The sequence below is a fragment of the Neopsephotus bourkii genome, unplaced genomic scaffold (genome assembly GCF_033783945.1).
Source record: "Neopsephotus bourkii isolate Nb327-2 ecotype Australia unplaced genomic scaffold, CSIRO-AGI_Nbou_v1 NB_962, whole genome shotgun sequence".
Taxonomy (NCBI): Eukaryota; Metazoa; Chordata; class Aves; order Psittaciformes; family Psittacidae; genus Neopsephotus; species Neopsephotus bourkii.
Window position 1 is genome coordinate 8,328,040 of NW_026901456.1, and position 24,372 is coordinate 8,352,411.

At 50.2% G+C, this 24,372-nt stretch overlaps 1 protein-coding gene and 1 long non-coding RNA gene across 4 annotated transcripts; one reads left to right on the forward strand and one right to left on the reverse strand.

Moving 5' to 3' along the window:
* Positions 1-560: 560 nt before the first annotated feature.
* Positions 561-24,372, reverse strand: LOC133215287 (cystathionine beta-synthase-like). Of its 3 annotated transcripts, XM_061359230.1 has the most exons (16): positions 23,341-24,372; positions 22,111-22,265; positions 18,438-18,544; positions 15,967-16,101; positions 14,608-14,687; positions 13,280-13,411; positions 12,064-12,133; positions 10,752-10,843; positions 9,792-9,917; positions 8,703-8,787; positions 7,009-7,114; positions 6,366-6,437; positions 5,054-5,188; positions 4,431-4,539; positions 3,584-3,668; positions 561-855 (listed from the first exon to the last, which is right to left on the reverse strand). In XM_061359230.1, the coding sequence occupies exons 1-16, from the start codon at positions 23,350-23,352 to the stop codon at positions 758-760; spliced, it is 1,599 nt and encodes a 532-aa protein (XP_061215214.1). In that variant the 5' UTR covers positions 23,353-24,372; the 3' UTR covers positions 561-757. The 3 variants fall into 3 exon arrangements, with proteins under 3 accessions (XP_061215214.1, XP_061215213.1, XP_061215216.1); XM_061359229.1 differs by lacking the exons at positions 22,111-22,265; positions 23,341-24,372 and adding an exon at positions 18,656-19,682; XM_061359232.1 differs by lacking the exons at positions 22,111-22,265; positions 23,341-24,372 and having other exon boundaries at positions 18,398-18,785.
* LOC133215303 (uncharacterized) lies at positions 13,411-16,471 on the forward strand. The gene is made up of 3 exons (XR_009726369.1): positions 13,411-13,676; positions 15,025-15,179; positions 16,049-16,471. It is a non-coding gene; the product is annotated as an uncharacterized LOC133215303 (long non-coding RNA).

The window sequence follows — 24,372 nt, forward strand, 5'->3', positions numbered from 1 at the left end:
GAAGGGTGCAGCCATGATGTGGCTTGCCTCAGCCCTACTTCTCTCGCAGCAGAGATGGGCTCCAGTACTGGTGTGGCCAGGGTGACTCGTGGCAGCACCAGCAGTGCATTGGTACCTATGGGTAGCAAATACATTGCAGAATCACAGAATCGTTGGGGTTGTAAGGGACCTCTGGAGATCATCTGGTCCACCCCTTGCCAAGGCAGGGCCACCCAGAGCAGGTGACACAGGAACGTGTCCAGGTGGCCCTGAATGTCTCCAGAGAGGGAGACTCCACAACCGCCCTGGCACCTGTCCCAGTGCTCTGCCACCCTCAACATAAATAAGTTCTTCCTCGTGTTGAGGTGAAACTTCTTCTGTTTTAGTTTATGTCCATTGCTCCTTCTCCTGTCACTGGGCACCACTGAAACGAGTCTGGCACCATCCTCCCGGCACCAAACCCCCACCTGCTAAAATCTGTGCAATAACAACCTTTCCCTTCCCATCCCCACCCCTCCCTGCGTTACCCCTTCATACGTGGGAAGCTCCATGTAACCACACATGGCTATTAAACACAACTGCATTAGTTATCTTGTTGTTAGTGGTATTCTGGGATGTCATTTAGCGGACAAATGATCATTACAGTACGATTTTCACCTAGTCATTCTGAGAAACGATCAGCTGGATCAGACCAGAAAGCACCTCGCCAGGAGGTGGATGCTCGGGGGGCAGCTGGCTCTGCCGGAGGAGCAGAGGAGGGTACAGCCAAGCTGCTCTGCTACTCCTTCTCATTTCTGCTGACAAAGGTGAGGAGGTCCATGGCTGTGACCACACTGAACACCATCTGCTTCATGAAGGAGCTGCCGTTCCCATTGACTGCAAGCACAGAAAACGCCAGTTTAGTGGAAATACAACCAGAAGAACCCCCCACCCAGCTGTGCAGGGGCTGCTGTTTGTTTATGAAACAAAAACCTCAATGGAACTGCAGCTGTCTCTGCTCTGCCTCAACAGGAAACACTGATGCAGCCTCGGTCAGGTCACATCAGGGAGGTTTTAGCTGCGAATAATGCACCTTTTACCAGAGCAGGAAGCTTAATTCCCCAGCTGTTTTTATCCAACCTCTGTTGCAGTCTTGCTTCAGTCTTCTCAAAGCTTTTCAGGCCAAACTAATGAGACTCTAAGAGCAGCACCGAGGCGCTTTCTACTCTGCTCTCATAATGTCCTGCACCACCATTAATGAAACAGCATTGCAAGAATTGCTTTAGCTATCTGATAAATGTTTTCTTAAATAAAACAGAACTAGCCACCAGAGCCCAAACACGAGATAAAATGCAGGCTCTGAAGGTGTGGGGATAAGGTAATAAATAAGGGGGTAACTACGACAGCATTAAAACAGCAGCTCTGGAAAAGCAAATGGGTGTTGTCTGAAAACCAGAACAAGAGGCACTGCGTGCAGCTGGCAGATGTTTTTCAGTGGGTACCATTTAATTTGTGTTGAAATGTGATGCAAAACAGATCTTCACTATTTTGTGACAACAAAGCTGAGAAAGGAGATTCTGCCCAGCATTATTCTCAGTGAGTGAACTGAAAATGTGCATCAAAGGCAGCTTTGAATGATGGACTTTTGCTCACAGCATTTTGCGGGAACATGTCTAGACTTGTAAGCCAGCTTTAGAGCCGGCTTTGGGGCAGCAGGCTACAGAGAAGGAAGCAAAGGGGTTGGGGTGTTTGCATGTGGTTGGTTTCAGAGACCCTGGGTTCAACAGGCAGCCCTTTGCTGGCAGTCAACACAGCACAATATTGTAGGAATGCTCTGCATGTAGCATGTGTAATCCCATAAAATTAGTACAGTTACACCCTTCAGCCCTAATTTAGAAGACCTAAGCATGAGTCTTCTGACTGCTTTTTCATGCTGTTAACATTTTAAACAAAGCAACTCCCCTGAGATAAGGCCAGATTTGTACTTCTAGAGGTTTTACAGTATAATTGCCCTGGAAGGGTGTGTTAGGTCAGATTTGCAGAACAGCACCTGCCACCGTATCAGTTGTGGTCAGAGGAGCAGCAAGGTGTGATCCCTCTGTCAGGGATGTGTCAGCAACCCTCATGCGGTCCCACTGCATGTGACTACTGAGTGGTTTGCTTCACAGAGGAGGGGGTGGCTGTACAGTGGATCGAGAATAAACCAAAGCTGCTGGTACAGCTGCTTTATTGGACTGGTCTAGTGGTGCTCCTGAATTGGCAGAGCATCCCTACATCCAGCTGTGGTCCAGGTAAGGCTCACACACAGATGTACCCATCAGTGTGTGTTGTGCCTCTTGAGCCATGTGCCTCTGATGCAGGGCTTGCTCACGGTCCAACACATTTGTTTTCATCTTTCTCAACTTACCCTGGACCTCCAGGGTAGGTGTCTGATAGCACCAGCATCAGATAGCACCCTAAGTTCCCTCAGCATATCTAATTACCTAGGCTCCTTTGGGCACACAGGCATAAGGATGTCTCTTGGCTGCATCTCTAAGGGAACAGGGAACAGGGGTGTTCAGAAGATGGTACAGCCTCTGGGCATGCACAGAGGAAGGTCTTTAAGCAATGGGATGCAGACTGTATAGTTTGTTTCCTTGCACTTAGATGCCTGAATTCCACCTAAGTTCTATCGAATGTGCACAAATTCTCCTTTCATAGAATCATGGAATCACAGGCTGGTTTGGGTTGGAAGGGACCTTAAAGATCATCCAGTTCCAACCTTTCTGCCATGGGCAGGAGCACCTTCCACTAGAGCAGGTTGCTCGAAGCCCCATCCAACCTGGCCTTGGACACTGCCAGGGAGGGGGCAGCCACAGCTTCTCTGGGCAACCTATGCCAGTGCCTCACCACCCTCCTAGTAAAGAATTTCTTCCTAATGTCCAGTCTAAATCTATCTTCAATTTAAAACCATTCCCCCCCTTGTCCTACCACTATATGCCCTTGTAAAAAGGCCTTCTCCAGATTTCTTGTAGGCCTCCTTTCAGCCATGCCTTGAATACTAAGCCTGCAGAGATCTCTCATTTCCCTTGTTTCCTCTGTTGCTCACAACCAGTGAGGCAGTGATTTGAATTCACGGCCAAAAGGCTAAACAAGAACTAGAGGCCTGAGCCTACAGCTGTGCAGCAAATGCACTGCACCTGAAGGTGCTACTTACAGTACACCTCGGCTGTCAGAGGGGACCAAATGAAATCCCTTAATGAGTACTTCTCATCCCCAGAAGTGGATGTCTATGGGAAACCGTGAGATGAAGGGAGGGGATTGAAATGGTGGGTGCTTCAGCATCACCCCTGCATGGAGAGGACAACACAGCTCCCACGGCCAGGATCTGGGAAGGGCTCCAGCAGGATGCACATCCTGGTGCTAGTCCTGGACTCCTTTGATTAAGGCTTCCCTTCTCTCCCCTCATCTCTGTGGTGTCAGGAAAGGAAATGGGTGAATAGTTGGCAGTTCCAGGGCTTTGCAGAGCCAAAGGGCAGAAATCTTTGCTGTAAGGGCTTATACCTACCAAGCTCAGTTTGAGAATTTGCCTTTCCCCTCTCAGGCATTTATGCAAAGCCCACACAGTGCTGCTGAAGATACCTACACTGCATTTGCTCGTGTACAACAATAGCAAAGTGGTCGTTCTCCAGGATGCGGGAAAGCTTGCCGAGGCTGTCCTCCAGGCCAATCTGAACAGGACAGAAAGAGACATTTTAAGCTTCACTTCACATTTAAAGGGCAGTGGTAGCAGAGCCTCTTTCCTGCCTCTAAGCCATGAGCTGCCAACGTGCCATGCAGCTGGACCAAGATCAGGTGTACCTCACCCACTCACACTGTTATGCGGAGATGGGAGGGCATGCCGGCCACCTGCAGACCAGGCTTTTCTGTAGAATCAACTAGGTTGGAGAAGACCTTTAAGATCATCAAGTCCAACCTTTAAACCTCCCCCCAGCTCAAAGGGCCTCTGTGGGCTAGCATGAGGAGATGGCTCCAGCTCCCCTAAAACACCATCCTTTTACCTCACTCCCTCTCTGGACCACTGATGGACATCCAACCCAGGCATCTCTTTCCTGCACACCCACCAGGGCCCGTGCCTGTTGCCCCAGCCCTGCTGAGCCCTGGCAATGCCTGGGCTCTGATTTCAGAGGGTGCTGAATCCCCAGCTGGACAAAATCCTCTGACAGTGTAAGACTGGAGGTGGACATTCACATGCTTTGTTCCTGGTGTGAAAACTCCCATGTCTGAACCCTACAGGCTCAGCAGCATTTTTGCTGCTGCCTGTCCTTACTCTCATCTCCATGATGTTGCCAACACCCTCCCACCTCTCTTCTTTCACCTCTCTGTTTTTTCATTGCCCTCCTCTCCCAGCTCCTGTCACACCTCAGGGTGGTCTCGCTTCTCTCCCCATGTCCCCATCCCTGGGCAGCAGATGCCACCAGGCACAGCAGTACCTTTGAGAACTGGTCGTGGATGACCTTCGTAACGGAGTCTGAGAACTGCGCGTTTCCACTCAGCACTGAGGTAAGGGTGTTGCTGAGGGTCACCATTCCCAAAATAAGCCTGTAAGGGAACAGGGAGTTTTCCAAAAGGTCAGGGCTGAGACAGAGCACATGATTTATGTGGGGGCTGAACGGCTCCCCTCAAAGTCAGTGACTAAATCACTGCTGCTGTCAACGGGAGGCACCAACTTTTTCCTCATCTTAGTGGGACAGGAGGATTCTTGTCCTCCCCAAGCTGTTGGTATAAGAGTGGTTAAAGTCTGCTGTTGCAGAGCAGGACTTAGCAGATGGGAGAAGGAAAGCTTGCAGTCTCTCCAGTTGCTTATTTGCGTGGGTTTTCCACCTAGCCCTCACCTCTCTTCTGGCCTCCCTTTGCACTGATCCAACCTCTGCTGAGTCTGGTGGGCACTGGATTTGGTTTTGACTTTAACTGGCTCATTTACAGAGACACACGCATCACAGAGTCCAGTGCAAGAGCCCCATCATGGGATCAGCAAAGGCACTTTCTCTTTAGCTTCCTTGTGGCTGCTTTTCCTATGTGAATGGCCATCTTTGTAAAGAGTAAAAATAGTTACCCTGATTCAGCAACAACAGGAGCTTGATCATATCCCTTCTCCTGGAGGATCTCAATTGCTTTTTGACAGCTGACTTCAGGGAGGAGAATGAGAGGGGCCGAGAGATTCAGTTTCTGCACCTTGATGTTCCACCACCTGTTGAAAGACAAATGGCAGCACCAAGCTGTTACCCTCTGCTGCATGGCTGTGGGCCTTGCTCAGCGAGGCAAGGCCAGCAGAGATGAGACCAGCCACACAGAGACATTCTGCCTGCCTGCAAGGATCATCCCACTTCTATCCCCAAAGCAGTGATGCTACAAGTCTGCCATGGCCAGGTCTTGTTGAAGCCAAGCCCAGTGTTCATACAGCTCCAGAGGCAGGGCTGAGGCCAGCAGCTGGCAAAGTGTGGAGCTGTCCTGAATCCAAGGAAGTTACTGAGGGCTTTGCTCCAAGCTCATGAGTGGTGAGGACTATCAGTTTTACTTCTTTGGTCTGCATCTTTGGTCCTCAAAATGCAGCATCTGCAGGTCCTCCAGGAGACAGCCTGGCAGAGATGCTTGTGTGATTTATACAGGACAAATTACGTTTGTTTGCTGGGGACCACAGGCAACTCCCAACTCATCTCAGCCCTTCATCCTTGCTAGAGGCTGGAAGAGAAATTCTAAACAGGCACAAGAGGCCTTGGAAATGTATTGAGGTTTTAGGAAATATTTTGCAATAACCCCTGGTTGTAGTACCCTACAGGAGCAGGTGACATCAGCAATACCTGCTGTCTTCAAAGTGAGACTAGGCACTTTCTAAACAACTGGCATATGCCCGGCCACATGTCAACTGGCATCAGCCCAGCTGCATGTCAGTTGGCATCAGCAGTGTGATTCCCTCCCTTGAAGGGGCTCTTTCTCCATGGCATCCAAGAGACAGCTCAGTTGCTCATCTCTGCTGGCCTGAAGCTCTGGAAAGTGAAAATGTACTGTTCCCTGCCTGAAAAGACCTTCAGAGCTGTTTGAAAGGGTGCTTGCTACAGGAGAGAGCCGTCTCCCCACCAGCCCCATGTTCCTTGGAACACAGGAGGTTGTGAGTGGAGCTAAACGTGCCCCTCAACTCAACTGTTCTGCTCAGCAGGGCTTAGGTGGTCTGGACAATGACTGCCATGTGGGAGCAGATCAGCAACTTCAGGATGTAAACATCTCCTTCATAGACTTTGATTGCAGAACAGGGGTTTCTGATCCCTCAGAAGAGGGATCCAGCAGGTTTTCTAAATACTAACAGATAATGCTTTCCTTTGAAGTTGTTAATTTCCAGGCACAGTTTGTACCGCTGGAAGCTGTCTTACCAAGGCTTGTGCTCCTGGGCGTCGTTTAGGAAACCGTTTTTTATCATCCACTTATCATTCAGAAATTTGGACCTAGAAATGACCAACAAAGAGCGAGTCTGTGAGCCCTCCAGAAGAAGTCGTGCTTTGTTTCATGCACTAGACCGCAGCACTGCCCCGGGGCTCCCATGATTTTTGCAGCTGGCTGCTCTTAGCCCCTTTTAAGGTCAGCGGGAGCTGCGGGTGCTCAGTAACTCCTGTAAGCATGTCAGCTATTTGCCTTCCTAACTTTAGGCATGCAAGTTCAAAAACCATCGCTTGACTCATTCCTGCTCCGTGCAGTCAGTCAGTGACAAGAGGAAATAAAACCCAAGCATCCCAAGACCCAGCCCGTGGTGCTTGCCACAGCAGTATGCTATTTATCCCTGTCGTTTGCTTTGTTTTTCCTATGAGTTACTCCAGGGGGACTCCCATCTCTGGGCTCACACTGGATGCCATGCAATGAGAGGTACTGGTGTGTACTCCAGCAACCCATGCCACCAGGGCTCAGCAGTGTCCCTGAAGGGCCCCACGGACCCAAGCCATGGCGTATGCAGAGTTGGGGAGAAGGCTGTGGAAGCTCCCACCCAACACCAGAAAGCAGGTGAGGAAGCATGAAACTCACATGTAGTTCCTGACAGAGTCGGGCAGGATGACAACACAGCGCTGACCTTCCTTCAGGTCCTTGGCTGCCTGCACAGCAACAGACATGGCACTGCCCGAGCTGCCTCCTGGGTGGGTACCAAGAAGAGAGAGACAAGCATCAGGGCTGCCCAGGGTGTAGGACCACAGTTCCAGTGCATGGGGCACGGCACTGCCATGGCTAATGGCACACAGGCATCCAAGAAAAACAATAGCAGAGGTGGCACCTCCTACACCAGGCTCAAGACACTGGGAATAGGAGAACAATCAGCCCCACAGCCCCGTAGGCTTTAGGATCAGGAACAAGGGATATGTTCATATGATGGCTCTTGGCAATCGGCATTTGTGGCAGTGTTAAGAGTCATCTTATGAACTTCATGAACCATTTCTTGTGGTGAGTCTGTGGGCAGGCCAAGGTCTGAAAGGTTCAACAGAGGGACATTCTGCTGCCCACACCGTACCCTTCCTTTGGGTGATGAAAAGACCACACCAAACCTAGACCTTCTAACGGACATATCTGGCAATCAAAGATTGGCTTTAAATGCATTGTAAAGACTGAAAAAAATCCATAAACATTACACTCGTGCTTAGAATACCAAGCCAACGTGATGGAAGACTTGAATGCTTCCTGTGCCTGTGTGCACACATGTGGTTTGCTGCACGTAAGGAAAGCAGGTCCCTGCTTTACAGAGGCAATTCTTCCACCAGTAGTTCAAGCACTGGAAGTCAAACACATTCCACTATCTGTGTGCCAATTACACACTGCATTCAAGGCAGCACGTATTTTACAGCAGGTTAATTAGCACATTTTTCAAACAAATGGGGAAAGGCCCTAAAAAATGCAGTTCAGGGAACATGGAGCTATTCACAAATTATAGTTGGGGTCAGTAAGTGGTTTCTGGTGAAACACAGTGACTCTGTGCCTGCTGGGTTAAATCAACATTTAAGTGTTTCATTACAAATGGCCTGATCTTTTCCAAAACTCCCTGGATGTGAGTACTCAGGGCTTTTATCAGCTGTAACTATAAGCCTACGTGTTGCCTGATCCTGGATGGGAACCTATGGCTAGCTGCTCGGTGGCAGGGAACGCTGGCTAAAACCCTGATGCTCTGTGGGGGCTCTTAGGGCACAGGCAGGGTTTGTTTGAGGGCATCCTTTCATTTTGGAAAGCTGGTGGGATCACTTACAGGTTGTTGGCACAGGGAGAAATGCTCAGTAAGAACATCTTACACTTTCTTTACTTCCAAGCTTTCCTTGGTCCAAACCTGGCACCTCCTGTGTGTGTGGCAATGGTTCAACAAGTGTCCTGCCTCACAGAGTTGTCAGTGGAGCAACAGTTCTAGCCCACCTGTCCTGCCCCGAGCCCCATTAATCCTCTCTTCAGCCCTTGTAACACTACACCACACGGGGTTAGGCCTGAAGATCCAGTTCCATGTGCAGAAGTGCCCCGGTAAGAGGAGAGTTATTGCTTCTATAATTACTGTGGCTGATGAGTCAGATCCCAGACCAAAGGCACACTGCCATACCTCTGCAGTCAACACAGCCCTACACACCAGCTCAGGGTGCAGCCACCCGGCAGGCACGAAATGCAGAAAGCACCCACACCAAAGCGTTTTGGTTCCAAAAGGAAGAGATTCAGAAAATGTGTTAAGAGAAGGAGGTGCTGTTGGTGCTTACCACACAATAGTCCCTCTTCCCTGATCAGCCTGCGCGACATGAGCAACGAGTCTCTGTCATTGCATTTATACCACTGATCAACCACCTGAAGAGAAAAGCAAGAAGGTTGGGTCTTGGTAGTGTTATTTCAGGCTGTCCCTACCCTCTGAGGTATTCCATGGTGCTGATGCCTACGTCTGGCAGCTTTGAGCTGCTTTCTATACTTGTTGAAAGCAAATACATTTGTCAGGACATCCTTGGCCTGCAGGGCATGCCTTTGCTTTGCAGGCAACCACTCTAGCCTGTCTAGCCAGCACCCTTTCCTTGGGGAGTTAGGGATGTCTGAAAGGTCCAGAATCAGGGTGCTGTAGAGGGAGTGATGTCCATGATGCCCTAGGCTGTGCTACACTAAGGGTCAATATTTGCAATGCAAAATCAGACCCAACTACAAAAAGAGTTGGAGGTTATTACAGGTCCCAGTTCTAAGGCCATGTGTCAACAACAGAGATGTAGTTAGCACAACATCTGAAAGCAGAAAGAATCTGAGGTCTGAGGCTGTGGGGGACCTTTCTAAGAACGAGGATGGGGGATCACAAGCAGCTTGAGTTAGGGCTTTAAAGCTCTGTACCTGGTGCCACAGATACACTGAGAAGAAACTTGACAAGAAGCAGAATGACATTCACAGTCTGTTGTGTTATATGGCTTGGTCTTGTCTTCCAGCCCATAAATGGTGCAAGGTTTCTGCTGTGTGCATGTGGTGCTTGTGACAGTGATGGCTCAGGAAATGCTAGGGTGATGAAGAGCAGCCTTAGCCCTGACCTCTTTGGTGTGATCACAGTGAAAGAGGCTGCTGAGAAGGCTGGTACTGTGACATATTCCTCATTTGCGCCTGTATTTACCTTTTCATTGTAGCTCAGTCACGAACAGATTTACTCAGGTGCTTTAGTGCTGGGGTTCCAGTCCCCCCACAACAGCTTGTTCTGCACTGGGAAGGCACACAAGTAGCCTTAGATACAACTGGGTGCCAGAGCTGGCTACCTCTGACCTTGGGGGTAGGCTGGATGCAAAGCCAAAGATGGGACAGAGGCCTTTCATCACATGGCTACTTACTGATCTGTCAAGGACAGTAGGGATAAAGTCATGCCCAATGCCCTCCACTTCGATGTTTGTGGTGTTTGTTGTGTTCATCTCGCTGGGCAGAGCGACGATGGAGCCTTCAGGATCCACACCAATGACCTTTGACGGAGGGGAGTTTTGTTAAACCACTCACAGGAAAAATTACCCACAGCCTTATCAGCAATGTTTTCCTTCCCATAACTGCCGTTCCACTGGCAGCAAGGAGAGCTTACAGGATAAAAGGACACTGTTTTGCATTGACCTAGATATCTATTTAAATAGATCCTAGGTAGTGTTCAGCTGCTGAAGTGACTGGTGGCTTAAAATGTTATCACTCTTAAGGTGTTTGTCCTCACCTCTTTGGCAGTGACTGCTGCTTCCAAAGCCCAACCCTTAGGATAGTGCGAGTGCTCTTTAATCTGCTGCAGTGCCAGATAGCTCAAACCTCTGGAAACCCGTGGCTACAAAATCCTTTCTGGATCTAGTTGTGCTGGCTGCCAGTGACACCTCCTTGGTTGCTTATAGCTTTACATCTGTGCTGAGATCTCCTCCCTCAGCACAGCTGAGACTGAGACAGTGAAAGCTGTCAGTGATGTAACCTCATCCCCAGCTCCTCCAGCAGCTGGGTGCACACTATCTCAACTTGCCTCTGGTGAATGGGGTACCTCTCACACACTGGCTACACAGAGGGGCAGTAACTGTCAACCCTCCAGTCTGCTTTGAGTCACAGACTCTGCAGAATGAGCATCTATGACTGGTGTCAACCATAGAGCAGGGAGGCTTTTGCAATGGCAAATTGCTTCCAACAAAAGTCAAGCTTGCTGTGGAAGAACACATAAGTGAAGACCACAACCGCTAGCTCAGGTGGGCCGTGGGGTTAGGTTTGATCCAATCACAGGCAGGAAAACCCAGGGAGACACAGCTCCCAGCAGGCAGCCCTGCCATGCAGCTTACCTTGCATTCTGGGCATTTCTCCTTCAGCTTCCTGGCGATGCCAGTGATGGTGCCTCCTGTGCCAGACCCAACCACCACCATGTGGACCTTGCCTGCGGGTCGGGGAAGAGAGAAGCTTGCAGGGGCTCAGCACGGCCTCCAGCATGGTATTCCCTCTATTCAGGACCCTGCACAGAGGCAGAGCCCGTGCCCCTCAGCTGCTAGAACCCCATGTGTTCTAGGATAGGCAACAGTCATGCTAGTGGTCAAAGCATGGTCCTGTGCAGAAGCTCAGAAGAGCTTGCAGGGCAGGAGGCTGAAGGTGACCTCCAGATCTCCCACTGGTCTTCATGATTTCTGTGTCTTTGTTGTCCACTGGCTTAAGGGGGGTGGAGTATCTCAGTACTCCCAGCCCTTTCAAACCACACCACATTGAAGCAAAGCATCTACATTAATAACAACACGTATCAATAACAGGCACTACTTTTCTGCTAGTGTTAGCATCCACAGCAGAGAGATGGCAGAGCTCTGCCTTGGCACCTGTGTTGGTAGGGTGTAGCCCCACTGGCATCAGTGAAATTGTACTGATTTAAGATTGGTAGGAGCAGAATCAGAGACTTGTGCTTCACCTGCATTGGGAAAAGGACTTGTAATTCACTACTGCTGGCAGCCAGCAGGAGCACATTTCAATGTGCAGAAGGGGAGGCTGGGACTCCTTTGTTCCTGTTGCTACCCAACTGCTTTAGTGTTATGATAACTGCTCTCCGGTTAAAACCCTTGAGTCCTGTTTACATTCTGCAGTGCTCCCAGTACTGGCAATAAATTTTACTCCTATCTGCATAGACATGGGCTCCTTCAATCTCCACCAGCTATCGCATCAAACATCATTAGCCTGTGAAGTTTCAGTCTGTTTTGGTTTGCAGATGAGTGTGCTGGATCCGATGCAGCCCCCCATGCCCTGATGGATTCATGTTCCCCTGTGAGGCCTCTTGGGCCATCTTGTGTTTGCAGCTGACCGGTTGCAGAGATTCTGTAGCCACAAAGAGACTGGTTCTTCCTCCTTGGGAACAGCCTGAATTCGTCTGGTCTCCTCCCTCAGGGTTGTGAAATGGGAGCCCATAGCAGGGAAGCCCTGCAGGCTCAAGTGTATCTGCAGTGGGCTATGAGAAGTTGCACATGGGTATTCCTGAGGGTGCCTTCACCTACAGAGGCCCTTTTGGCTGTTTCTGGACATTTGGGTCAATAAATGATGTAAAATAAGCCTCTCCAGGGGGCTATAGCCTTCTGCACATCCCCAGCACGTACAACGTACAAACAACAGCACAGACCGTACCTTCACACTGCTCCAGGATCTCCTCAGCCGTGGTGTCGTAATGAGCCAGGGGGTTGCTTGGATTTCGGTACTGTTTATTTCAACAGAGAACAGTGTGCGTTACTGTGGTGTGAAGCGCAGGTCACATACCAAACTAGCAATAGCTCCTGACCAGCTTTGCCCAAAGCATGCGGCTGCCCCCTCCTCTCCCTGGCAGGGGGTGAACTGCAGCCTGGCCAGGCCACGTCACAGGTGTTGCTCCTGGTTGTCACTCCGAGACAGATCTCCAAGGACACTTGGGATTTGCCCACACTGGAAGATTAAATGTGCCCCCAAACACTCACTCTGGGACCCGTGGTGCTTATTCAGTGGGGCTGTTCCAGGTTCTGTGGGCTCTGGTGCCTTTGTCATGGCCCTAGCTTAGACTTCTGTCTATTGCTTAGACAGAAGCATTTTAACCTTTTCTGCTGCCTTGAAAAAGTTGAAAACACAGCCCCACAACACTGCTAAAAAAACTTGGGGGGAAAAAACCATCCCTGCTCCAAAGCCATATTGGAAAACTTTCTTTCATACATGCATATGCAGTTTTGAGAGCTGCTTTGTCATGTAGAGGCGTTTGTGGTTGGCAGTGCATCACATTAGGTGGCTGGGAGCTGTGGGGCAGTGTGGCTGTCCTACCTGTACAGAGGGATTTACCACAGGGGTACACAGGCACAGCACTGGAATGTGTGCAGCCTCATGTTCACACCCGTAGAGCAGGCTGCTTCTGAACAGTGTGTTCAGACACTGAGCTCCCTTTTGCTTAAAAGGAAGGAGCTTCCCTGACTCTTTTTGCCCTACAGGAGATCCTTTCTTGCTCTGGGAATGCCTTCCCGCAGCGAGGACAGACTGAAAGCAGAAGTGCCGTCTTGTATGAGACCCAGCACTGCAGGAACTGACTTTTCTTAGGTCAAAGTTAAATTGGAAGCAAAGTAAACCTGAAGGAGTCTCTGAAGTGTGCAGGAAAACCCAGCCTTACCCACATCCAGGCACTGGTAGAAGTACTACAGGTTTGGAAGGGTCCCTTACTTTGTTTCTGCCACCCCATGCTTTACAATTACATTTCAAACACCATAAAACACTGGCAAAATCTTCTCTGCTGCCAGTTTGAATGAAGTCCCCAAACAGAGGCACACTTGTAGGAGCACATGCTGTAAGCCATGTTTGGAAAGAGAGCCAGTGGAGGAATGTCATTTACCTGGTCCAGGATGTGAGAGTTTGGGATTTCACTTTTCAACTTCCAGGCCACACGAATGTTAGACTCTGGAGCATCGAAGCTGGTGCATGGGGTCCTCACAATTTCAACACCCAGTGCCTTCAGAATATCAACCTTTGGGAGGGAAGAAAGCAGATGTAACAGAGCTGATCCCATATAGAGGCAGTAATCTGAACCTGCGGACTCATGGCAGCACTGGATGCCAGAGGAGCTTTGCGTGCAAGAGGTGTTTAGCATTTGGAGATACGATGTCCAGTTCTCAGTTATACTATCTCTGACATCCTCACGGCAGCCAGGGACTGCTGCCTAAAGCTGGCACAGATATCAAGCCTGGCTTTGTGCCCTGTCCTACTCAGAGGGCAGGCTGGAAATGGCAGAGGTGGGTTAACACTGTGCCGCTCCTTGGTAGAAGGAACCAGGATAGGAAACAGTGTCTCCTATGTGCTGTGGTCTGAGCCCTTGCATGCAAGGAGGAGGAGGTCTTAAAGTTGTCTTTGCCCCAAATCCCTCTGTCTGCTCACCAAGAACAGGGAAGGAGCAACTACAAATCATCCCCAGGGTATTAATCCACTGGGACTGCAGCTGCTGGGGAGAAGTGGTCAAAAGAGAAGGATGGGTAAGTGCTGGGGCACCTGGAGATGAAGCCCATGGCAGCTGGAGGTGGCATCTGATCCAGACTGAGCTTAAGTGAGATTGAAAGGAGGGCGGTGCTTTGGAGAAAGGCTCAGTTTTGAGCTAAGGCAGGGTCTGGGTCTGGCTTCACTGGCAGGAGTTCAGCTGAGCAGCTTGTGAGAGTTCTGGCTCCCCATGGCGGGTGTTTCTGCCATCTCCAGGAAAGCAGTTTCACCCGATCAGCAGCTCTCATGCAAGTGACTTCCCTTCCACCATCTCGAGAAAGCAGCTCAGACAACCAGCGGTGTCTCCAGGTTTCAGAAAACCACAGAAACACAGAGACCAAGGGACACACCAGATGTCAGAGGGGAGGTCAGCAGGACCTGCCTGCCTCTCCTCCTCACCATCCAGCCCTTGCCCTCACAGACAGCAGATACTGCTTCGTGTCTGCAGCCAGACGTGGTGTTTGGCTAAGACATGACTACATGCACCAGATAATCAGCCAGGCCATCACAGTGTGCTTTTTTTTGCCCTCAAGAGGAAATCTTCTGAGTAACTACAGAGCTATGTCAGTGTGTGCAGTAAGGCTCGTTACCCTTTAAAGGAGAGAGTACTCCAACTCTAGAGAGGGAGAGGCTGAGAGAGACAGGGCAGAAGATGTTCCCTGGCTGCAGGGTAATACCATACAGAGCTCTGACCTTCTCCGTGCTCATCTTCTCCGGCAGGACAATGATGCAGCGGTAACCTTTCACTGCAGCCACCATTGCCAGCCCGATTCCTAGGTGGTGGGGAGAAAAGGGAAAGGTTGACAACAGCATTTGGCAAGGCTAACTGACATTCATTGCTGCTTATATGTTCATCTCTGCTGCCAGTGAACATAACCTAGGTATGTTCCCTGATGAACTATAAGCAAAGGCATCCTTCATGAGCCTCTCAGCATGTGCCAGCACTGCTAGGGAGCATGGGTGAATGTGGAACAAGCAGGCTGAGCTGCAGCATCACTCCTGCTCACGGAGGTCTATTAGAGTGGCACAGAGAGAATGGCAAAGCTGGGGAGAGCTTTCCTGCAACGCCCCTAGAGGCTCAGGCCTCTTCCTCTGTTTTCCAAAACACAGGAATGCCTTTCCCCCTTCCCCAGATGCCCTCGGCTGGGACACACACACACAAAGCTGCACATTTCACCCCATGGTGAGCAGGCGAAGGGGACCGCTGCTTCAGTTTCACTGTGGGTGATGGATGGAGCCAGCTGCTCCCCACACAGAGCAGGAAGGTGAGGCTGGAGGAGTGCGTCCCTGTGGGAGGCTGTAGGGGACATGGTGCAACCCTGCCTGCCCTGGCTGGGCAGGAAGCCACCAGGGAACAGCTCTGGGACACACAGGTCTCCTCAACCCATAGCTGGGGGTGGCTAGGGCAAGACGGGCCAGTAAGGAACAAAATGGCTATAGATGAACCCTGTTCTGCATGGCTAGTGAGCAGGAGGTGGGGAGTGCAGAGAGGGACATGGTCTCCACTCTGTCCAGAGCACCTTGACTGCCTCCACTGGGCATTTTTGCAGGAAAGCATGCTGTGCGCATACATGTCCCCACCATGGTGAGGGTGCTGGTGCAGCAGAGACATGGACACTTGCACCAATGGTCCTGCACAGGCTACAGAATAGAGGGGAGGCTCCTCTGTTGTCCCCCTTCATTTTGCACCCCACCATAATCTGGTGCCTGAATAGGATGGCAGTGAAACAATCCGGATGATTTATCTTCCAGCCCATCAGGGAAACACTCCCTGGGAACCTCTGGGTATTCAAGAGCTTCCCAGCCTGAAAACACCCAGGGTTGCCTGAGCTCCTTCAGCTCCTGAGGCTGTTTGCCTTGCCACAGGTAGCCTGAGTGTGCTTGCGAATTTCAGCAGCGAGGCACCTCAGCACCCCAGGATGCCCATGGCCACACTGAGGGGCTCCAAGCTGACCATGTAACTCCAAGTGCAACACCTCTTTGAGTACCTGCCCCTCTGACATGCCACCCTGCTGGGTACTCAGTTGTTGGGAGCATCCCTGTTGTTCCCACCTGTGTTTCCTGAAGTGGGTTCGATGAGTGTGTCTCCTGGTTTAATAATCCCAGCTCGCTCTGCATCTTCCACCATCCTCAGGCCGATGCGGTCCTTTATGCTGCCCCCCGGATTGAAGTACTCACATTTTGCCACTGGAAATGAAAGGGCAGGCTCCATCAGGGACAAGCTGCAGCTGGGAGCACCAGCTACTTGCTCCCCCAGCCCTTGCTGCAGTCATTTGAAGATACCCATTCCTCCCCTGCAGGATGATCCTTTGCACAGGTGAGCACATCCACCACCTGCTTACAGGGTGCCACAGCTTGTTGTAGCATTACCCACCATTAGATAACCCACTATGGGATGCTAAAAGTCCATCTTTCCCCTACATTTCATATACCTGCAGCACTCTGAAGGCAGGAGGCAGTGCTAGTAAGTCTAGGATGGGTTTAAAATCAGCTGGACATAAGGTGGTTACTCTGAGCACGGTATTATCAGGGTTAATGGTAATGTTTCAGGGTCTTTCTTGGGGCATGGCAAAAGAGTTGCCCTTCTGTAAGGATGATCTGTATCCCTGAATGGGGGGCCATAAAGAAAAACAGAACAGAAAGAGCACCTTTAAGTGTCAGCCAGAATTATAACTTCCACTAAGCTACCAACAAGAAAGGGAGACTTGCCAAGGCACACTCAAACCACAAGGCACACCTTACCACACACAATTCAGGCCCCACAGGTGCCTATTCAGGCACCACAGATGGTGCTTGGGGCAGGGCTTTTCTTACCAAGGTTTTGATGAGCATCTACATCTGAATGGGTGATGTTTTACAGACAACAGGTAGAAATGGGTACCTTTTTTTGTGTCATTCACTTCATCCTAGCAGAGACAGCTACTTGAGGCTGAGAAATTAACCCAATACCTGAATGGGGATAAAACCCCTTGTGCTCATCGTTACATGTAATAATGCAAAGTGCCAGAACTCCAGCTGTACAGAGGGATCCCTGGAGGCACAGGGATTACCAGGCAATTACCTCCAACCGTAACTGCTCCCTCGATGAGGCAGTGCTGCATTCGTGTGTTTGCTTGGTCAGAGGCTCTGTGCTGACCTGCAGCTCAGGGAGGACCATGCAGCTGCTCTGCCTGCCCTGCGCTCCTTCCCCTCCTGCGCCAGCGGAGGGAGACACCGTCCCAGCAAACGGGGTCTCCCTGGCTGCCCGGCTGCTGTTGGCACCAAGTCTTCCCATGTCCCTAAGGCGACATCCTCCAAGGGACAGACTGCTCCAGAGGTGGGACCAAACACTGCAGACCTATCCTCCTGCCTCCACCACCTCTGTTCCACGGTCCCCTAACATTCCCTGAGGTCTCATTCTGGGAAGCGAGAGGTGGTACAATGGGGAGGTTGCAGGGTTATGGGCCCGAAGATCCCAGAACCTGAGAGAGGATCTGGTCAAAGAGCACAACACGCTTCACACAGCCATGTGCCCGGTGGCAATGGGCTGGTGTGTGGATTCCCAGCTGCCAAACAGGACTGCAAAGTCCTACTGTGCAATTTTACCGCGAGCACTCATCAAATCACTCCTTCACACCCAGCTATGCAATGCTCATGAATCTGACTGCCTCCGAAACATCTCTTTCTGCCTAATTTGTCTGAAATTATTTAATAGCATTAAAAGTTGTAGGAAAGGAGACTGAGAGGTCTGTATGCACAAAGAGAGCCTAATCTTACTCTCCTGATGTCTGAAAGCAACCAGGTTAAAACGAGCTCCTACATGATATAGCACCAGCGTTGTGCTAACATCCCAACGCAGGGAAGACTTGGGTCCTGCTGGAAAACCTGCCCTTGCAACCAGCCCCTTGGCTGCACTGTGGGAAGGCCCCCAAGGGAAGCTGTCACTGCTCCACAGGCAGAGATGCAGCAGATGGCAGCGCCTGGCCCAGCTCCAGCTGACCTGGTGGAGATGATGCCACAGCAGAGCAGTGTCCCTGCTGCATGGGAGCTCAGTCTGGCAGCCAGGGGCTATGCTGGTGTGTGTCCAGGCAACCTGAGATGCTCCCTCTGCCTGGCTAGGCTGTGGGAAGGATCCCACCGTGCCCTTCACCCCATCCCAGCCACCATGTTTCATGAAGGCTTGGCCAGTCTTCTGTGCACACAGCATGCTACTGCAGTGCTGCAGCATCCCTGCCCGCTGCCAGGATGACATCCACCCATCGCAAGTTCAGCCCAGCTTTGCTCTGAGCTTATGCTTCAGTTATGTGGGAAGAGAGATGCCTCTACTACCATTAGCCCCATTCATTGCAGCTTCAAACCATCCTATCTGGTCTGACAGATGAGTGTGCTGTAATCTAATTAGTGGAAGAACCCAACATGTGCCACCTCTGGCCCTCCCCATCTCTGCCTGCTCTCCACAGAACCTCTTCTGAAGCCCTCTTCCAACACCACCCCTTACCCTCACCTTATGGCATGGAAAAACATGGTGGAAAGGGGACACTCACAGAGTTCACACTTGAGCCCATAGGACTTCCCAATCTTGTTGACTCGGACCATTGGGGTGCAGCCAATTCTCTTCAGGATGTTGGGCAAGATCTTTTTTTCTTCTGGTCTGAAATGAAGTGGAGAAAAGAGAAATACATCAAATTAAAACAACTGTTATGCAACACGAACCAACAGAAAATCTGAGTGAGATTTCTGCAACTTTAGCAAGGCCACTGACAGACAACCCAGCTCCAAGAGAAAACATCCCCGTTGACAATTAATGGCAATAGGAGCCAGTGATGGTTTTCCATCACTCCTACAATGAGTTATTAATTCTTCTGCATAAAAAATAAGGTAATTTATTTTCAGGGCTGTTCTGAAATGTCTTGTTCTGCAAGGTTCTGGGCCAGGCCTGTAATTAAGTGCAGTGGGAAGAGCTGACAAGCCTTGGGCCTCGATGCAGTGGGTGAGATAGCCAGGAGGCCATGCACAGTATAAGGCTCCTCCTCTTTCCTCCACCCTACCCATCGCCACCTCTGCTCTTCACATTTTCAGCTACCTCAGGGCCATCTGCTGCTCGCCTGGCCACATGCATGGATGGCTCCCAGGCATCGGACAGGCCCAAGCCACAGAACACTCTGGAGGGTGCTTTCTGCAAGTAATTAAACCAAACCCTTGGATCAGTGGAATCCAGCTTTCCAGTTCTGCTAGTCGCAGGCTCCAGCAGAAGCCAAGAACCACGTCAAAGCAATTGAAACCAGAATGAAGGACTGGTTTGCCCAAAGCCAATGCATCTTGCCATGCAGTGAGAGGACTCATGTCCTTGGGCTTTTTAAAAGACAAAGGGGAAAGATTGATGAGGGCTGCTTTTATTGAGGCCACAAAAGTATTGCCCCTGGTTGGGGAGCCAGCACGTCTCTCTTTCAGTGGGGTGGCAAAGCCCCACTCCCTCACTGCTCAGCACTCCTTTGCACAGCTCTGTCCTACTATCGTCCTTTGAACCTTGAACCCAAGTTATCCTTGTCAGCTATCACAGCAAGGCAGATGGCTGTCTGCTGACAGAAAGTCCATGTGGTGCAGGAATGACATGCAGATTTACTTAAAGACACACACACCTCCCTCTGGGTTTTGCAAGAGTGAATGAAACTAACACTTCTTGCTTTGCAAGAGTACAGGGGTAGTGGCTTAGTGCAGGGCTTTACCACCACAAGGAGCCAGCTTTCTTACATCTCAAGCCCAGAAAAGATGGAGTATTACTCGTGTGCTGTTACACACTGCACGCATTGCAACCTCTACTGAGTGCTGATAAATGTGAGGTAATAACTCAGTAAATGAGCTTCCCCCACTGCTGCAGCCATTTTCCATCTGTTCTAAAAGCCACCAAATACTCAGCGATTTCAGTGGGGCTGAGCCACAGCATGGGGAGGCTCCAGCTCCTTCAGGCTATGTTTAACTAGAGAGTTAAACACTGCCTTTCAGTGTTTTATGCTGTGTATTACGCTACGCGTCTATATTGCAGGAAGACAGCTTGAGAGAAGAAAGCAAGGCCATTTATTTGCCTTCACCTAATAACTGTGGTGAATAAGATGTGAACCCCAGCAAGACGTGATACAGCATGGCGAGATGCTTGTGCAGCTCCGGGCTCTGCAGTGGTGGACTCTAGCAAGGAGATGGAGAAGTGGACTCATGCCGGGGTAAGCCTTGCTGGGAGGGTGGAGGTGGGAACCAGAAACTGGCCTGCTCTTTTGCATTGCCACCAACAGATTTTCTATGGTTCCCATCAAATACCTTTCCTAATCACTACCATATTTTACTAGATAAATAATCATAGCATGATCAGCTCCCTTCTCCAGCTGCATGTGCCCGGAGGCAGCAGGTCTATGCGAATACATATGTTTGAGACAAACACCTTTGTTGCTCCTAAAGGATGCAGTGCAGACACTCTAGTCCTGCAGCTGCTGATATCTGTTCAGGATTGCAGAGGACAAGGATGTTATTTTCCCAGGATACCTGCTTTTACTCGTGGCATGTTATTCCATAAGATGCCCAGGGAAAAAATCAATCCTGGCAAACAAAGCGATTGTTGTTGAGATTATGGCGGGTTAGAATTGGCTCGAGGGATTTCAGAGCCAGTCTAGCTCCGTATATTTGGAAAAACACAAATAATTAATGCTCCTAGTTAAAATAACATCTTGTCTTCTTAATTGAAATAGCATCTCCCTCTGCCCCCGTCCTCTGCTTTTACCCCCAGAAAATTGAGTTTCACACAGGAATCTCAGAAAATCCAGAGATTTTTGCTACTTCAGTGCTATCTGTGGTTTACCAAGAGAGGAGAAACCAAACCACCCCTTCCATTCATTGCTGCAAAATAAAACAAATGGTGAGATGTGTCCTGGTGTATTTTCTTCACTGCTGTACAGTACGCCATGTTTCAGTCCCTGCCCCAGCGATGCTGCACAGGCCCCTCATCCAGACACCAGTGCCTGATTTCTGGATGTGGGGCTGCCCCAGTGCCACCCCCCTCCCTCCAGCTGCCCATCTCCTGGCACCCTAATGCTAAACTGTTAAAAACCAGAAATACTATCCTGGCCGGTTGAGAGAAAAACCCCAGTTTGACTGAAAAAAGCTGGTCCTATCCTCAGGCAGCAGCTACAGGGATTGCACTGAGTGCATGCCTGGATGCATATTTGCCAGGTCAGCAATAAGGCTGTGGATTCCACTCTTCCGCAGTTCCTGAGCTGGAGGTGGTTCTGGGTTCCACACACACCAGTGGCTGTGCTCTGGCCATGTCCTGCCAGGCACGTGGTGTGACACTCCTCCAGCTGGCTCCCGGCTGGCAGGCATCCATGCAGAGCAGTGCCGCACCTCCCATGGGCTCCAGTTCCTCACATGCTTGAGCTAAGTCATGTTTTGCATCTTTGGCACCGCAGGGACGTGTCTGCAGCTCCCCTGATATTTATAGGACAGCCTTATCTTTAATAGTTTGTCTGTGTCTGCTTTGCTGGGCTATTAAACGTCTCTCATTGAGTCTAGTCTGAGCACTTTGGCAGGCTTATCTCACCCTGGGAGGAAACACGCTGCTGTGAGGACAAGAACCACTCAGAGCAATGACTTTGCTTTGCACTGCACTCTTGTGTTGCTTACACATAGCGGGCATCCTCCGTGTGGACCATTTTCTGCCTGTTTTAAAGCCCAGGCCCTGATTTTCATGGAAGTTTCTTAGCCATCAGTAAAGACATTGCTAATGATCTGAAATCTCACACATAGCTTCAGACTGTTTGAATGAAGGGGGGTAGCCAAACTGCAACACTTCAACTGATGACTGTGTGACTGCTACTGACTGTGCTGTAGAGCAGGATGGGTACACAGCTTCGGGGTGTAAGCATGCATTACACTGCAGCCAGGAGAGCCACTACTGCACATCCTCCAGCATGTTGGAAGTGCCCTCACTTGTGCTGTGCAACACCAGACCTCACAGAGTCCACTTTGCAGATGTGTACAAGACCCTGGTTGAAATCTACCTCTGAAATATGCTCATCTGAATTCTTCTAAAATAGGTGCTCCAAACTGCTTCATACTGACAAGTAACAAATGACTGCAGGTCATGACCATCCTGGTGTAACAATAGTGCTTCCTCTTCACAAAAAGATACTGTCTGCACTCTGAAATAACCACCATGAAAGAATTACTTACAAGGGCACGCAGGAGTGTGGAGACTTGGAGGCAGGTGTTGTAGGTGTCCATGTGCACTTACTGGGCAAGTTGGGAAGAATCCAGGAGCTGTCGGCTTTGTTTCCATGATTCCCCACACAATTGCCGTTCATGAGCGGACACAGCTTGGTCAGCTCCTGTGTTGTGGAAATAGAGACCCACCATCACCTGGGAGGACAAGCAGGCAGGTACCTTGGCAATCATTGTGGAAGGCAAGAAATGACATTTGGGTGTGAAGGCAGCCAGCACAGGGCATCCCCACTGGCATTTCAAACACCTGATTCTAACAGATGCATAGAATTGCTCTTTCGGAGGGGTATACTAGACCATGTACATGGTAAATTATCATTTGGCCACCATCTCCAGTCAATCTTCCCCTGCTCTAATGTATGTTGAAGCATCCCTCCCACTAGAAAATGTAATGCTTTGTAATTAATTATTCTGTCAAGAGCAGTATTTGTCACTCTAACAGTGAAAAACTGCAGATAAGTCTACCCTGCAATCATTTGAGAATACTTGTGTAGTGGTAGTGAATGGCCTCAAAGCAGCAGAGGACACCTATGCTCTGGCATCTTAGTGTGTTAAAAGTGAGAAGAGAGAATTGATAGAAACAAAACTTCGGGGAAGGGCTGCAAAGGTGCTCAGGGGTACAGAGCAAGTTCCACAGTAAAACAGCTTAGAGAATGATTCTGGTGGTAAGAGCAGGCTGTAAATCCTGTGGGAATTTTTGGGTGACTGAGAAACAATTTTTTGGTTCTCAGCATCAAATAATAAGGCAAAATAAAATTATCAGGAACAACTATAGGAGCAGAGCAGGTAAAACTGGAAAAAGAATAGTTTAAACAAGTTCTAAGTGCAGAGGGTTGCCTGCAGAAGGATCAGGTCTGCAGCCACTTGAAGTGGAGGGGATGTGGGAAAGCCATTCTGGATACTGCCCTGCAGGAGGAAATTCAGGCCACTGACAGGAGGATGCTGGAGCCAACACGCACAGCTCAGGTAGTGGAGGCCAACAGGTCCACAGAGCATCATCTTCATCCCAGGCCATAAAGGCACGGCTCTGGCCCTCCTGGATACCCGGGCTGCCTGCTATGCCTGCAGAGCCCAGCTGAGTCACGGTGGCCAGACCAGAAGCCAGCACAGTGTTGTGGCTGGGTCCCCATGACCTGATTTATCTGTGGCTCCACACGTGAGCCCAAGGACAGCCTGAATTACCGTTTCTGCCATCCTCCTCCTGCTCGCTTGCCTGTTTCACCCACTTGGCTGGAGCTCCTTGGAAGCGGCACGTCAGGACTACCTGAGGTCAACGTCGTGCTTTCCCAGTGGCTTCCCCACTGGCCAGGAGGATGTGGCTGTGGTTTTCTCCTGGGCGTTGGGCTGTCCCTGAAACACAGAAGTACACCATACTGGTGTTGGAGCAGCACCATGGCGTGAGGTCAGGCTTGCTTCTCAACCAGAAGCCCTAGGGAATCTCTGAGGATGGACGTCAGCAACCTCATGTTGTCGCCTGGCCCCATGACTGCAGCTTGAAGCAGGGCAGCAGGCAGCAGACACTGGATTGCCTTCACATCAGACACTGAGCTGCCTTTTCTCCTCCAGACACACAAACCCCAGTCTCACAAAGCAGAAAGACACCATGAAGGTGCAAGGATGGTCATGCCAAAATGGCTTGGACCCTGCAGCCAACAGCAACTCTTCCAGCACACTTTATCTCCCAGTGCTCTTCCCCCCAAAATCTGCTCTGTCTTGGGATGATCAAGGGAAAAATAATAAAAATGTTATTTTCTTGCAAGCCAGGATTTGTGTTGGCCTTGAGTGTGTCTCCCCCAGCAAATCTGTATTTACCTAATGAATTAACTGGGAAGGAGCAAAAGTCCTCTGTGGGTAAAGAAGAGATAAGCCGCAGCGTATCAGAGGCGCTTGCACTCTTTCACAGCTGAAGTCACTGGTTACCAACCAAGCTGGAGGCAAGCTGGTTTACTTTCTTTCTTTTATTAGTACCTTTCTTTCTCTTGTTTTCTTTTTCCTGGTGATGCCCATCTTGACCATTTCACAGTGAGGTGGAAAGAGAGGAAAGGCAGGGGGCTGAAATTATTAGAGCTGCTTTTGTGGGTCTTCTCCTTCTTTGCCAGCATGTTGCTGACATTATCAGCCCAAGGGAGGCTGACGTTGTGGGGCCCCACATAAGCCCCCTTTTCCCTCCAGCCCCAACTATGTGGGCATGCTGCCTGTGCCCCATCTTCCCCT